Consider the following 14,016-nt stretch of genomic DNA (forward strand, 5'->3'; position numbering starts at 1 on the left):
CTATTCTCCCCCCACCCCAGCCCTGCCACCTTATGCTTTCAGACTACACCTCATACCTACACTGACATTGGACAAGTGCCAGTATGGAGTCATATTTGTTTGGAGCATAGATGGAGGCCATTTGGCCCACTGAATCTGTGCCAGCTCAGAGGATAATAAAGCCATTAGTCCCATCCTTCTTCTCCTTCCTGTTAGCATTGCAAGTTAGTCTCTCCAGCATCATATTAATTTCCTTCCGAAGCCAGATTGTTTTCACCACCCTTAAAGGTGGTGAATTCCAGGTAACAGCCTCTACTATTTTATTTCCTCACATTTCCCTTCTAACCTTTGCCCCCCAAATTTATCAATGAACTATTGTAATCTTCTATATCTCCATCAAATCTAGAGTTTTATTTACTTCAGTAAGAATGAGCAGCCTAACCTCGTACTGAAATCCCTCATCCTAATACTGTAAATATTCTGGGTCAAGCTTTCTGTACCGTCTACATATACATCAAAAGCATGGCCAAAACCTGACCTTCCACCTCTTCCTGAACGATTTCCAGTATTCTTCTCCAAGTTGAAAGCTCCAGCTTGCCTAATGTATGAAAATCCCATCCGTTTGGATTTCCTTACCACTGACAATAAGTTCACCTACTTATGGTTACCTGGTTTATCCCTGCCCTTTCTCAATTAACTCCTGAACCAGTGCAAGTAACTTCACATGTCACAACTCTGAACTGATTCTACGGCCGACACTTCAAGGACTTTTTATAACTCATATTCTCAGTATTTTTTCATATTTGGTTAGTTTGTCTTCTTTTGCACAATGGTTGTTCGTCAGTCTTTGTGTATAGTTTTTCATAAATTCTATTGTATTTCTTCATTTTCCAGTAAAGGCCTACAAGAAAATGAATCTCAAGTATATGGTAAAATATATGTACTTTGATAGCTATGTTTACCCTGAGCTTTGAAAATTAGCTATCACCCAGTCTTCTGCTATTTCACCTGTGTCTAATGAAAATTTAAAACTCTATGTCAAGCCTCAGCTATCTCCTCCTTTGCTTCCCATAACAACCTCCACAGAGCTCACTCAGCTCTGGGAATTTATGAACCCTTATGCATACCACGTCATCTAACATCTTCTCCTCCTTGATATTGATCTGCTCCAGATTAAATATGTACCCCTCTTTGAACTATCCCCAGTGTCCTCCTCCTTGGTGAATACAGTTGAAAACCATTTCATTTGGGACCCCACCTATTTAACTGAGAAATGGGAAAGTTCAGCTCAGCGAACAGTTAACAAGTAGAAATTAAATTATAATGCAGGACAATTGAGTTATCACGAATCTGTGTTCAAGCATTAAAAAAAACTGTTTTCGAAGATGATTGAACAGCACCAGGTGGATTGTTAGGAACACATCCGCTTTTAGTCAGCTGCTGCCAGCTCGACCACATTTTCACATCCTGCAACAACCACCAAAACACCTCAGGACATTCTGAGGACATTCTGCAGCCAACAACACACACAAAATGCGGGAGGACCTCAGCAGGCCAGACAGTATCCATGAAAAATAATACAATCGACGTTTCGGACCGAGAATAAAAGATGGGGCGTCAGAGTTAAAAGGTGAGGAAGGGCGGTGAGAAACACAAGGTGACAAGAGAAATCGGAAGGAGGGGGTTGATTGGTGAAAGAGGTAGGAGGGCCATGCAAGAAAGAAAAGGTGATGGAGCACCGGAGGGAGGCGATGGGCAGGCATGCTTGTAACGCAATGCAACACACACAAAATGCTGCAAGAACTCAGCAGGTCGGGCAGCATTTATGGAAATAAACAGTCAACGTTTCGATATCGTCAATTGTTTATTCATCACCACAGATGCCCCTTGGTCTGCTGACTTCCGCCAGTATTTTGCATGTTGCATCAAAACATCTCACTTCCTGCGTGCTCACCCAGACGCCCCTCCTTCTCCCCACCGCGCATGCCCAGCTAACTCTCGGTCCAATCACCGGCGTTCCGGTTGTTGATTGGCTGCGCCTGGAGCTGGGTGGTCAATGATTGGTGGAGGTGTGCGGGGCGCGAGTGCGGGTTCTGGTGGCGGGTTGTTGCTGCGGGTCGGGTCGGGTCGGGTCGGGTCGGGCCCGGATGGAGAGTAGGGGGTGCGGGGCCCGGTGAGTTCTGCGGGAGGGAAGTGCGCCGCCGGTCTGGGTTCCCAAAGCCTCCTAGCTGCGCCGAACCAGTCTGTTGGTATCAGTGAGAAAGGCCTGATAACGTTAACTGTTTCTCTCTCCCCTTCTTCTGCCTGTCCTGTTGAGCGTTTCCAGTCAGTCTCCATATTCGCCATAGAGCATAGGCTCTCCCCCCCCCCCCCCTGTATAATCCGTTTAGAAAGTTTTGATTTTGCTTTGTAGATCTACAATGGGCCGTAATTCAGCCCACTCGAATAAACAGCTAACACCCCAGCATGATCGTTCTCCGCCCATTCCGTCAGTAAACGAGCGCTTGGCTTTTCTCCGTCCTTCCCGGGAGCTGTTGGAGTACTACCGTAAAAAAATTGCTCAGTTCGACGAGGAGCATGAAAATCTTATGGGAAAACTGGAGAAGTACAAAGCCACGTATGAAGAACAGGTGGGTCTCAGCAAGCTCAGACTGAATGTAAAATAACTGTCAATCCTGTGTGATTGTCGTTAGAAAGAATTGAGTAATTATTTTCCATTTAACTGCCAAATATATATAGAACAGGTATGATACAGGTGAAGGTGGGGCCATACGGTCTTTGTGGATTCCTAGCTAATTAGTTCCCATTTTCTGCCTCTCGCTGGAACCGCTACGTTATTAGTTATTGTTTCGAAGGGCCACGATTCTATTTCTTTAAGTCTTACATTCTGCTTTCAAATTGTAGTTAGTTTTTTGCTTAAAGATATGGACTCTTCAGTTGTGATAGGGGTGGGGGAATGTAGGGGAGGAGGTGGCATTGATTATCAAGTCCATTACTGTGATGAGGGAGTGCTTTTCAAATGTGACCAGAGTGGGCTTGGGAACAAAATGTGTGGATTGTTTTGCAATGGTATGTTACAGGCCTCTGAACAAATGTCAATAGATAAAGAAGCAGATCTGTAGACAAATCACATAGGGTATTTCAACCTTGAGGTTCAGAGAGCAAAGGTTCCCAAACTGGGATCCACAGATCCTTTGCTTAATGGTATTGGACCATGGCATAGAAAAGGCTGAGGACCTCGTAGCTTCGAGGGTGGTTACGGGTGAGGGGGCTGTTTTTGTTATAGGCACCTGGTAAGCGGTGTGCTGGGACCCTTTGCCATCTATGGACATGAACAAATTGACTATGTATGTAGGAGGAATAATTAGTAAGTTTGCAGATAAAATCAGTTGGCATTGTAGTTAAGGTAATACTCATAGGCTACAGGGTGATATTGATATTGTTAAACTAGGCAGAGAAATGACAGGTGAAATTTTATTCTGGTAGATGTCAACTGGTTTGTTTTTGGAGAATACAATAGTAACAGGGACCCAATGGTAACAGGGATATTGAGGAGCAGATAGGGAGACAGATTCTGGAAAGGTGTAATAACAGGGTTGTTGTGGTGGAAGATTTTAATTTCCCAAATGTTGATTGGTATGTCCCTAGAGTGAGAGGTTTAGATGGGGTGGAGTTTGTTAGGTGTATTCAGGAAGGTTTCTTGACACAATATGTAGATAAGCCTACAAGAGGAGAGGCTGTACTTGATCTGGTATTGGGAAATGAACCTGGTCAGGTGTCAGATCTCTCAGTGGGAGAGCATTTTGGAGATAGTGATCTATCTCCCTTACCATAGCATTGGAGAGGGATAGGAACAGACAAGTTAGGAAAGCGTTTAATTGGAATAAGGGGATCAGGCAGGAGCTTAGAAACATAAATTGGGAACAGGTGTTCTCAGGGAAATGTATGGAAAAAATGTGGCAATGTGGATATTTGGGTGGGGTTCTGCATAGGTTCGTTCCAATGAGACATGGAAAGGATGGTAGGGTACAGGAACCGTGGTGTACAAAGACTGTTGTAAATCTAGTCAAGAAGAAAGGAAGAGCTTACAAAAGGTTAAAAAGAACATTAGGTAATGATAGAGATCTAGAAGATTATAAGGCTAGCTAGAAGGAGTTTAAGAATGAAATTCGGAGAGCCAGAAGGGACCATGAGAAGGCCTTGGCAGGCAGGATTAAGGAAAACCCCAAAGCATTCTACAAGTATGTGAAGAGCAAGTGGATTAGATGTGAGACAATAGGACCAATCAAGTGTGACAGTGGGAAAGATAACAGAGGTACTTAATGAGCAGTTAGCTTCAGTATTCAGTAGGGAAAAGGATCTTGGTGATTGTAGGGATGACTTACAGTGGACTGAAAAGCTTGAACATGTAGATATTAAGGAAGAGGATGTGCTGCAGTTTTTGGCAAGTGTCAAATTGGATAAGTGACCAAGACCAGATGAAATAGACCCCAAGCTATTGTGGGAGGCGAGGGACGAGGTTGCTGAGCCTCTGGCGATGATCCTTGCATCATCAATAGGGACGGGAGAGGTTCCGAAGGATTGGAGGGTTGCAGATGTTGTTCCATTATTCAAGAAAGGGAGTAGAAATAACCCAGGAAATTATACACCAGTGAGGCTTACTTCAGCGGTTGTTAAGTTGATGGAGAAGATCCTGAGAGGCAAGATTTATGAACATTTGGAGAGGCATATGATTAAGAATAGTCAGCATGGCTTTGTGAAAGGCAGGTCATGCCTTACAAGCTTGATTGAATTTTTTGAGGATGTGACTAAACACATTGAAGGTAGAGCAGTAAATATAGTGTCCAGTTGGCCCTCCATATCCGCGGATTCAACCAACTACGGATTGAAAATATTCAAAAAAAAATTCCAGAAACTTGCATTTACCACATGCCGAGCACTACGTTGAATCCACGCGAATGAAGTGATGTGTAGCCATACCCTGCTGTAGCCTCCCGCCATTTCACAGATCCCAAGACTCTCTCCAGCACTCGTTGTTTGAGCATTGTTTGCCTCGTGTCTCATTTGTTAGCTACTTGTATTGTGAGCAAGAGGAAGGAGTTTAATGCTAGTAAGGGATGGCTGGCTAGCTATGTAAAGTGCAACAGCGTCAAGAACTTAAAGATCAGGGGAGCATCGGCTGATGATTACTGAACATGTACAGACTTTTTTCTTGTCATTATTCCCTAAACAATACAGTATAACAACTATTTACATAGCATTTACACTGTATTTGGTATTATAAGTAATCTAGAGATGATTTAAAGTGTACAGGAGGATGTGTGTAGGCTAAGTGCAAATGCTGCGCCCTTTAATATAAGGGACTTGAGCATCCACGGATTTTGGTATCCACGGGGGGGTCCTGGATCCAATCCCCCGTGGATACCGAGGGACGACAGTATATGGATTTCAGCAGGGCATTTGGCAAGGTACCCCATGCAAGGCTTATTGAGAAAGTAAGGAGGCATGGGATCCAAGAGGACATTGCTTTGTGGATCCAGAACTGGCTTGCCCACAGAAGGCAAAGAGTGGTTGTAGATGGGTCATATTCTGCATGGAGGTCGGTGACCAGTGGAGTGCCTCAGGGATCTGTTCTAGGACCCTTGCTCTTCGTGATTTTTATAAATGACCTGGGATGAGGAAGTGGAGGGATGGGTCAGTAAATTTGCTGATGACACAAAGGTTGGAGGTGTTGTGGATAGTGTGGAGGCCTGTCAGAGGTTACAGTCGGACATTGATAGGATGCAAGACTGGGCTGAGAAGTGGCAGATGGAGTTCAACCCAGATAAGTGTGAGGTGGTTCATTCTGGTAGGTCAAATATGATGACAGAATATAGTATGAATGATAAGACTCAGTAGTGTGGAGGATCAGAGGGATCTTGGGATCTGAGTCCATAGGACACTCAAAGATGCTGCGTAGGTGACTCTGTGGTTAAGACAACATACAGTGCATTGGCCTTCATCAATTGTGGATTGAGTTTAGGAGCAGGGAGGTAATGTTGCAGCTATATAGGACTCTGGTCAGAGCCCACTTGGAGTTCTGTGCTCAGTTCTGGTCGCCTCACTACAGGAAGGACGTGGAAACCATAGAAAGGGTGCAGAGGAGATTTACTAGGATGTTGCCTGGATTGGGGAGCATGCCTTATGAGAATAGGTTGAGTGAAGTCGGCCTTTTCTCCTTGGAGCAACAGAGGATGAGAGGTGATCTGATAGAGGTGTATAAGATGACAAGAGGCATTGATCATGTGAATAGTCAGAGACTGTTTCCCAGGACTGAAATGGCTAGCACAAAAGGGCACAGTTTTAAGGTGCTTGGAAGTTGGTACAGAGGAGATGTCAGGGGTAAGAGAGTGGTGAGTGCATGGAATGGGCTGCAGGCAATGGTGGTGGAGGCGGATATGATAGGGTCTTTTAAAAGACTCCTGGATAGGTACATGGAGCTCAGAAAAATAGAGGGCTATGGGTAACCCTAGGTAATTTCTAAGGTAAGGACATGTTCAGCACAGCTTTTTGGGCCGAAGGGCCTGTATCATGCTGTAGGTTTTCTATGTTTCTAACTAACAAGGGTAGTTTGTATGCAGTGAGTGAGTGGTACCAGGGAGTATTGAGCAACAGAGATGCATGAATCCAAGGATCCCTGAAGGTAGCAGCCCAGGTAGATGTGGTGAAGAAGGCCTTGATTAACTTATCAGAGAAAGATGATCATGTATCTCAATATAGGCTAAACCAGCTAGGTACTGTGTGCTATTCTGGTTGCCACCCTTAAGCAAGGAAGTAATTGCACAGAAGAGAATTCAGGAGGAGATTCACTGTGTTACCCGAGATGGAGCATTTCTGTTTTGAGGAGAGGCTTGATAAGTGGCATTGTTTCCTTATCATGGTGGAGTTTAAGGGAGGACCAGATAGAGATATACAAGGCTTGAAGGGCAGAGATAGTACAGCAGTTTGGAGACTATTCCTCATAGTAGAGTTACCTATAAATTTATGGCATAATTTCAGGCAGACAAAATTTAGAAAGGATCTGAAGTAGAATTTTCTCTCCCCAACGTTTTAAATTTAATAGACTGATATGCCAATGTCCCCCCCACCCCACCCCTCACTGTTAGCTTTGCAGACCTAACTGGTGGTTATATCTACAGTATTTGCACTGCTCAGTCATTGTGCTGCTGCAACATGTTTCTTAGGGATAATCACTGAAGTTCCCCATTAATGTTCATTCTGTCCTCTTGTTGCTCCAAACATTGCTCAATATGGAGACAGTGCTGATCCATCACCTGAGCAGATGTGTAAATTTGTAAACTTCAGGACTTGTGCTCACCAACTGGCTGGAGTGTTCACTGATATGTTTAATCTCTCACTTCAGTAGTGTGTGGTACCCACTTGCTTCAAGCAGGCTTCAAATATACCAATGCCTAAGAAGAGTGTGGTGACTTTCTTCAATGATTATCACCCAGTTGCACTTAAATCCACAGTGATGAAGTGTTTTGAGAGGTTGGTGATGAAACTTAATCAGCTCCTGCTGAGAGGTGACTTGGATCCAGTTTACCTACTGGAGCAACAGGTCCACAGCAGATGCCATCTCACTGGCTGCTCACTCAATCCTGGAACATAGAGAGCAAAGATGCATATATCAAGATACTCTTATTGACTGCAACTCAGCATTCAATACCATCATCCCCCCAAAACTAATCAATAAGCTCCAAGACTTTGGCCTCAATACCTTCTTGTGTAATTGGATCCTGGAATTCCTTGCTTGTAGACCTCATTCAGATTAGATTGGCAGTAAATAAACCTCAGGATGCCAAATGGTGCCATATACAGTATGTACTTCGATAATAAATTTACTTCGAATGCATATGACACATTTCACTATGTTTTGAATTGCACATGATAAATACATCTGAATCAGATTAAAGCTACTATCAAAGCTGTGCCTACAATATTATTTACATTGTCAATATTGGACTCGTCTTTTCCTCCTCAGCACAAACTCCAGTGGGAGATTCGACAGAGGGAAGAAGAGATCGAGGAGCTACAAAAAGCACTCAGTGATATGCAGGTTTACCTCTTTCAGGAGCGTGAGCATGCACTGCGACTTTATGCTGAAAATGATCGGCTAAAAATTAGGTAGGGAACAAAATTCCTGGGAATTGTTCTAACTCCTGAAAAGTGATGTTGTTGATGGTAGTTTGCTGTCTCTCCTGTGGAAACAAGTCTTAAGCAAGGAGCTGTGAAGCAAATAGAACACTCATTGTGTCCTATACTGAAAGTAAATTGATGCATGCCTATACCTCTTTGGTCTTAGTTTGGTCTTTGAAATAGGTCTTTGAGGGAATAAGAACTCAACTAGTATTTCCACATGTGGATATACTGATAGTTTATAGAAAAAAATCTTTTGCAGGGAGCTAGAAGATCGGAAGAAGATACAACATCTCTTAACTCTGGTGGGTTCTGAAGAAGAAGCACTCACTTATTTTCACAAAGAGCCTCCACACAAGGTAACATTGGTACTCAGAACATGTGAAAGGATATTCAGTTTGTTAATTTTTATTCTTGGAGAAATTTGTAAAACTTAGATTGTTGTTTTATTTTTCCATGCAATTTCCTCCGTTCCATAAGAATATCAATAATTCAAAGTTAGAGAACAGGGAGATGAGGACACAGTTTCAGGGATTGGGTTTGTTTTGTAAGTTTCCTGCTGCATTTCTGTTGGCCCTCTTTCAACCACCCAGTTGTTCAATAGCTGCACTCAGTTGCCACTTTATTAGGCACCTCTCATACCTAATAGCGAGGCCACTGACTGTATGTTCGTGGTCTTCTGCTGTAGCCCATCCACTTCAAGGTTTGACGTGTTGCGATTTCAGACATGCTGTACTGCACACCACTGTTGCAACACGTGGTTATTTGAGTTACTGTCACCTTCCTGTCTTAATTTCAAGGGGTTCTCTTGAATCCAGCTTCCCATGCTGACATGTGTCCCCTTTTCCCCTTTTGCTTCAGCTGCTGAGTGTTCTTAGCATTCTGTTTTGATTTGACTTTTCAGTGATGTTTACTTTAATTTACTCAGGTGAGGGACTTTAATTTTCTGGATAGATCGAAGAGGCTAGGGTTATTCTTGAAATAGCTGTCAAATCTTGTTCTGACAAAAATGCATGAAGTCATGAACGGTCTAGACAGTAGATAAAGAGAAGTACAGTTGGCTCTCCTTGTCCGCGGGGGATTGGTTCCGGGACCCCCCGCGGATACCAAAATTTGCGGATGCTCAAGTCCCTTATTTAACGTGTATCAGTGTGGTGGTGTTTTGGACCCAGCGGAACCCCGGACTTTACTTAACATGTCTCCGTGCGGTGGACCTGGTGGTGCAGCTCTGAATCCGCAGTGTTTATGTTCACGAAAATAATCACAGTCGCGATTGAAGATAAGGTGGAAGTAATAAAGTGATCAGAAAGAAGTGAAATGCCATCGGTCATTGGAAAAGCGTTAGGCTACAGTCGGTCAACAATTGGAACGATTTTAATGGAGCATGTGAAAGGCCCTGCCCCGATGAAAGCTACAATTATTACTAAACAACGCAGTGGTTAAATTATTGAAATACGTTTGTTTCTTAAGTGTTTTATATGCATAGAAAGGTAAAATATGTACTATATACTAAGAAAAACGTTTGACTAACTGACGCTAAATAATACTGGATGTACCTGTTCTGACTTCAAATCTGATTTAAAGACGGACTCAAGAATGGAACTCATTCATAACCCGGGGACTGCCTGTACTTTTAAGTCATTTTTAAATTACTTATAATACCTAATACAATGTAAATGCTATGTACATGTTTGTAAATAGTTGTTATACTGTATTGTTTAGGGAATAATGACAAGAAAAAATAGTCTGTACATGCTCAAACAACGAGTGCTGGAGTGAGAATTTCCGGGTTTTCTCAATCCGCGGTTGGTTGAATCCGCGCATATGGAATTCACAGATAAGGAGGGCCGACTGTAGCTCTCATTGAGGAAGGGGCAAGAGAAGCAGAATGGACTAGATAGGCAACAAAACTGATATGAGGAAAAATGAGCAAGGTTATTGTAGGGAAGACTCAATTGTACCATTCAAAAGTATCAGGGTACTACATGTCTTGCTGACTGGTGGTGTAGTAACATCAGCACCGGAGTGAAGGTTCCGGAGTTTGAATCTAGCCGGCTCCCTTGCGCGCTTTCCATCCGTGCTGGGTTGAGCGTCGAGCCAGCAACTCGGCCTCGTAAAAACAAGAAAGCCTGCTTAAAAAACGCTGTTACGACAGCCTCCCACTTGGATGATTCCACTCTTCTTCTACGTGTCAAAACAAAATAGATTTGCAGGCCATGAGGAGAGTGGAGGAGTGGGATCAACTAGAGCTCTTAGAGCTGATATGGACTAAATTGATTTAAAAAACATGCCTACTATGGGGAAAAAAAGAAAATCTGTGATTTTGGTTGTTATAAAACATAAAAAAGCTTGGATATTGTGAGCCACACTGAACTGTTTTGCACTGGTAACCTGTTCTGAAGTGTAGCTCAAAATCTAGATCTAGATTTGGGAGGAATTGGCACTGGTATTCTACATCTGCGGTTGGGGTGGGGGCCTGCATGGTTAAAGGGAGTGCTGTCAGATGAGCTTTATCTCAATTAGGCTGGAAGCAATCAAATAGCCAGTGCTACTTATGAGATTTTCAATGAAATTAGTGGTAGGAGAAAGAGTGAGGATGATGGTGAAATGCAAATTTATGCTAACGACAATTACCGAAAATTTCAGAAAGAGGATGAGATAATTATTCACCGTAGTAAACAGAGTATGATAGGCATGGAAATAATGCAGCAGAAAATATGGAGAAAATGGGCATCAAAATTAAACCCTTTGTTTAAATCAATGAGGTATTCACATTGAAATGGGCCAGTATGGCAAAATGAGGGGAGAAGGGGGTTGATATAAATAGCTATTTCCAGGGATGAGGCTACACAGTGTTCCATGGCTAGGAATTGAATTAGAAATTTGGTCTTTTGGAAAGATGGGTAAAATGGACAAAGAGTATATGGTAGCTATGATCATGAAGGATGATGACATTAGGAGAGAAGACAAGTTAGTAAGTGAAGTATTTAATAGTTAACTGTTGGCAAACATCAAGAGTTTGTACTGAGGTCTCAGTTATTTGTATCTAATGTCAATGACTGGTATCCAAGAACAATGCTATTGCTTCCTTGGGTGAAGACAGACATCAAGCATAATAGTCATCAGTAACTCAAGTGTGGCAGCATGCCAGGTACCTCAGGCCCAATACAAGCCCTGTGAGTTCTGTCAATTCCCTGAAGGACTGGAGAAGCCTCAAGGTTTTCTCAGTCTCTTTGAAATAAATGTAACTTCATTATGAACCTGAGGGAATCCTGGTTCCATGATTTCTCATAATAGACAAGTAGCACTCAAGTTGGTGCTGACAATTTCTGGTGTCTGGCAGAGGTGCAAACATTTGGACTTCCCAAACCCCTTGCCCACTTGCTCCATCTAACATCATTTGCTTCACATACAGCTGAGGCTGCAGATCTTTCAACGCAGCGGTTCCCAACCACCGTGCTGCGGACCAGTACCGGGCCGCAAAGCATGTCCTTCCGGGCTGCGAGGAAACGATATGACTTGGCGATATGAAACGATATGAGTCAGATGCACCTTTACTCATTCCCTGTTGAACTTGAGCGCCGTCTCCTAAACGCAGTGATATCCTCGCGCCAGGATCACTGGTTGGCCTCGGGTAACCGCGCGGCTGGCGAGAAGTGTTGATGCTACTGGCCTGGAGCATGGACTGATGGGCGCTGCCTCTAAACCTGTTTAGCACACTGAATGTTCGTGGGGAGCCCAGTGCTAAAATATTCGCAGACGACCTAATTCGGGCTCAGGGTTTCATAAGTAGCAGAGCAGCTACCTCGCTGCGATCTACTGAAAGTCATCCCTCGAGACAAACTTTTGTTGGCCGATAGATCCTACCTACCTACCTACAAGGGGGGTGGGTGCGTGCCCTATCGCACTCCTTGCTCGGTTGGTTGCTTTCACCCCACTTACAACCAGCCGCACCTGGCCAAAGCGTCTGGCGGCGGGCGGGAAGCTGGAGTTCGGGCCCAGAGGCTGTCTCATGAGGCAATGAAACTGCTTTGGTACCTTCAGTCCAAGCACCCTGCACTAAAGACAAACGCATTGAGTTTTTTGAGCAGAAAAAAACAAGCAGGACAGAAGCAAGTGCTGATAGCCACGAAAACTAAATTGCGGAATAGACTGGACTAAACGAACCCCCTTTGAGTATCGCTGTATTCCAGTCGTGATTAACATGCTCCCCCTCCGTTGTGATGGAAAAATCAATGCACTTACCTCCAATGAGATGGTCTGTAAGAGAGGCCAATCCAGGGACAAGTCTCACCTTTTATAGCATGGGGCTGGGCGAGATAATCCAATTAAGGTGACCAATAGTTTAGGTGTGCATTGATTAGTTGGGAGGGACCAAATGTTGATTGGCATGTGGTGTGTCCTCCGACCAGCCAGGTGGCAGTGCGTCTGTCACGTGGCCGGTGTCTCTGGATACACCCCCCCAGTCGGCTGGTCCGCAAGAATATTGTCAATAGTAAACCAGTCTGCGGTGCAAAAAACGTTGGTGACCCCTGTTTCAATGGATTGTTCAGTTATTTCAGTTCGGTCTGTTCTGAAATTAAAGGTAATTGTCTTGAACCTTGAAGAACTGTGTGAAGAGATTATATTGATCAAATGGAAAATATCCTGAAGTCTGAAAATAAGGTAAAGACATGCCCTCAAGGTATATCGTCAAGCTAATTGACTGACCAAAAACATGGCAAGTGAGGTGAGAATGCAAAGTTAGAATGGAAAAAAAAACACATTATTTACAATGCAGACTACTAAATGTACACAGAGACCCATATGTAATCCTGTGATCTTGTATGTACCTGTATGTTCTTGAATGTATTCATACAGCATACTGATAGCATGCAGGTACAATAAGTAATATAGAAGTCTGGAACACTAGTGTAAGAAAGTCTGTCTGTAACTGTACAGGTCTTCAGCTCCCTGTGGCCACAGGGCAGCAGTGAGGACCACATTGCCTGGGGGTGGAGATGAAGCTCTACCTCTTGGTGGGGCAGGACGACAGGACCTGAATTGAAGCGGGGTTTCAAAGAATGAGATGCATTCATCTTGTCAAGGTGGTGCCGAGCTGCGGTCTCCATTAAGGTCGTGGCTCAGGGTCGTAGGGATGGTTTTGGGACCAGGTTAGGGCTTCGGGACAGGGATGTGGGGCGAGCTGGTGGACGGGCCAGAGTGCAGACAAGCGCTCTGGATGAAGACCAGCAGGAGACGAGGACTGGTGACCCTGCCATCCACAGGTTGGCATGTCTCTGTGTTGGAGATCCATGCAGGGAGGAGGCACAAAGGTCGGTGACCCTTAATTAAGGTTGATGAGTCCAGAGTTTTGGGTCCCATCGTTGGCGAGTCTTGGGGTTGATGCTGAAAGTTGAAGTTAAAAGTCCAAAGATTGAAGTTGGTGACTCCAGCAGCGGAAGTCCAATAGTCCCTTGGTCTGCGAATCTGTTGTAGGCCTGGAGGCACACTGTCTTGGGATGGAGGCCTGTTTGTGTGAGTGGGTGAGAGGCAGCAAAGGGGCTAGTTTTGCTTTTGTTGCCCATTTTGTTCTGAGGGCATGCTATTTTGGCTCCGGGATGTATGGATGTCCCCTTCACATCCTTAGGTTGTGTTGGTTTTTAGTGCAAACATTGCATTTTACTTTGTATACATTAAATGAATCTGAATCTGACCACACCTGAGAACGAATTATAATTTAATTAGAATCCTTAAAATATCTTGCATCATAACTTTATGCCTGTCTTGATGCTTTGGAATCAAAGTTCCTTTGTGTCTCAGCCTCATCCTTGGGGAGCTATCCAATTCCTATTTTAGAATTATTTTTGGAATTGACTT

At 43.9% G+C, this 14,016-nt stretch overlaps 1 protein-coding gene across 4 annotated transcripts in view; it reads left to right on the plus strand.

Annotated features, from left to right (window-relative positions):
* The first annotated feature begins 1,463 nt into the window (after positions 1-1,463).
* Positions 1,464-14,016, plus strand: part of ccdc77 (coiled-coil domain containing 77) — a 58,515-nt gene continuing 45,962 nt past the window's right edge. The window contains exons 1-4 of one of the 4 annotated variants that reach the window (XM_059977708.1): positions 1,464-1,609; positions 2,393-2,609; positions 8,003-8,145; positions 8,420-8,516. In XM_059977708.1, the coding sequence (XP_059833691.1) occupies positions 2,400-2,609; positions 8,003-8,145; positions 8,420-8,516 (450 nt within the window). In that variant the 5' untranslated portion in view covers positions 1,464-1,609; positions 2,393-2,399. The other 3 variants (XM_059977710.1, XM_059977707.1, XM_059977711.1) reach the window with 3 other exon arrangements.

The sequence above is a fragment of the Hypanus sabinus genome, chromosome 8 (assembly GCF_030144855.1).
Source record: "Hypanus sabinus isolate sHypSab1 chromosome 8, sHypSab1.hap1, whole genome shotgun sequence".
Lineage (NCBI taxonomy): Eukaryota > Metazoa > Chordata > Chondrichthyes > Myliobatiformes > Dasyatidae > Hypanus > Hypanus sabinus.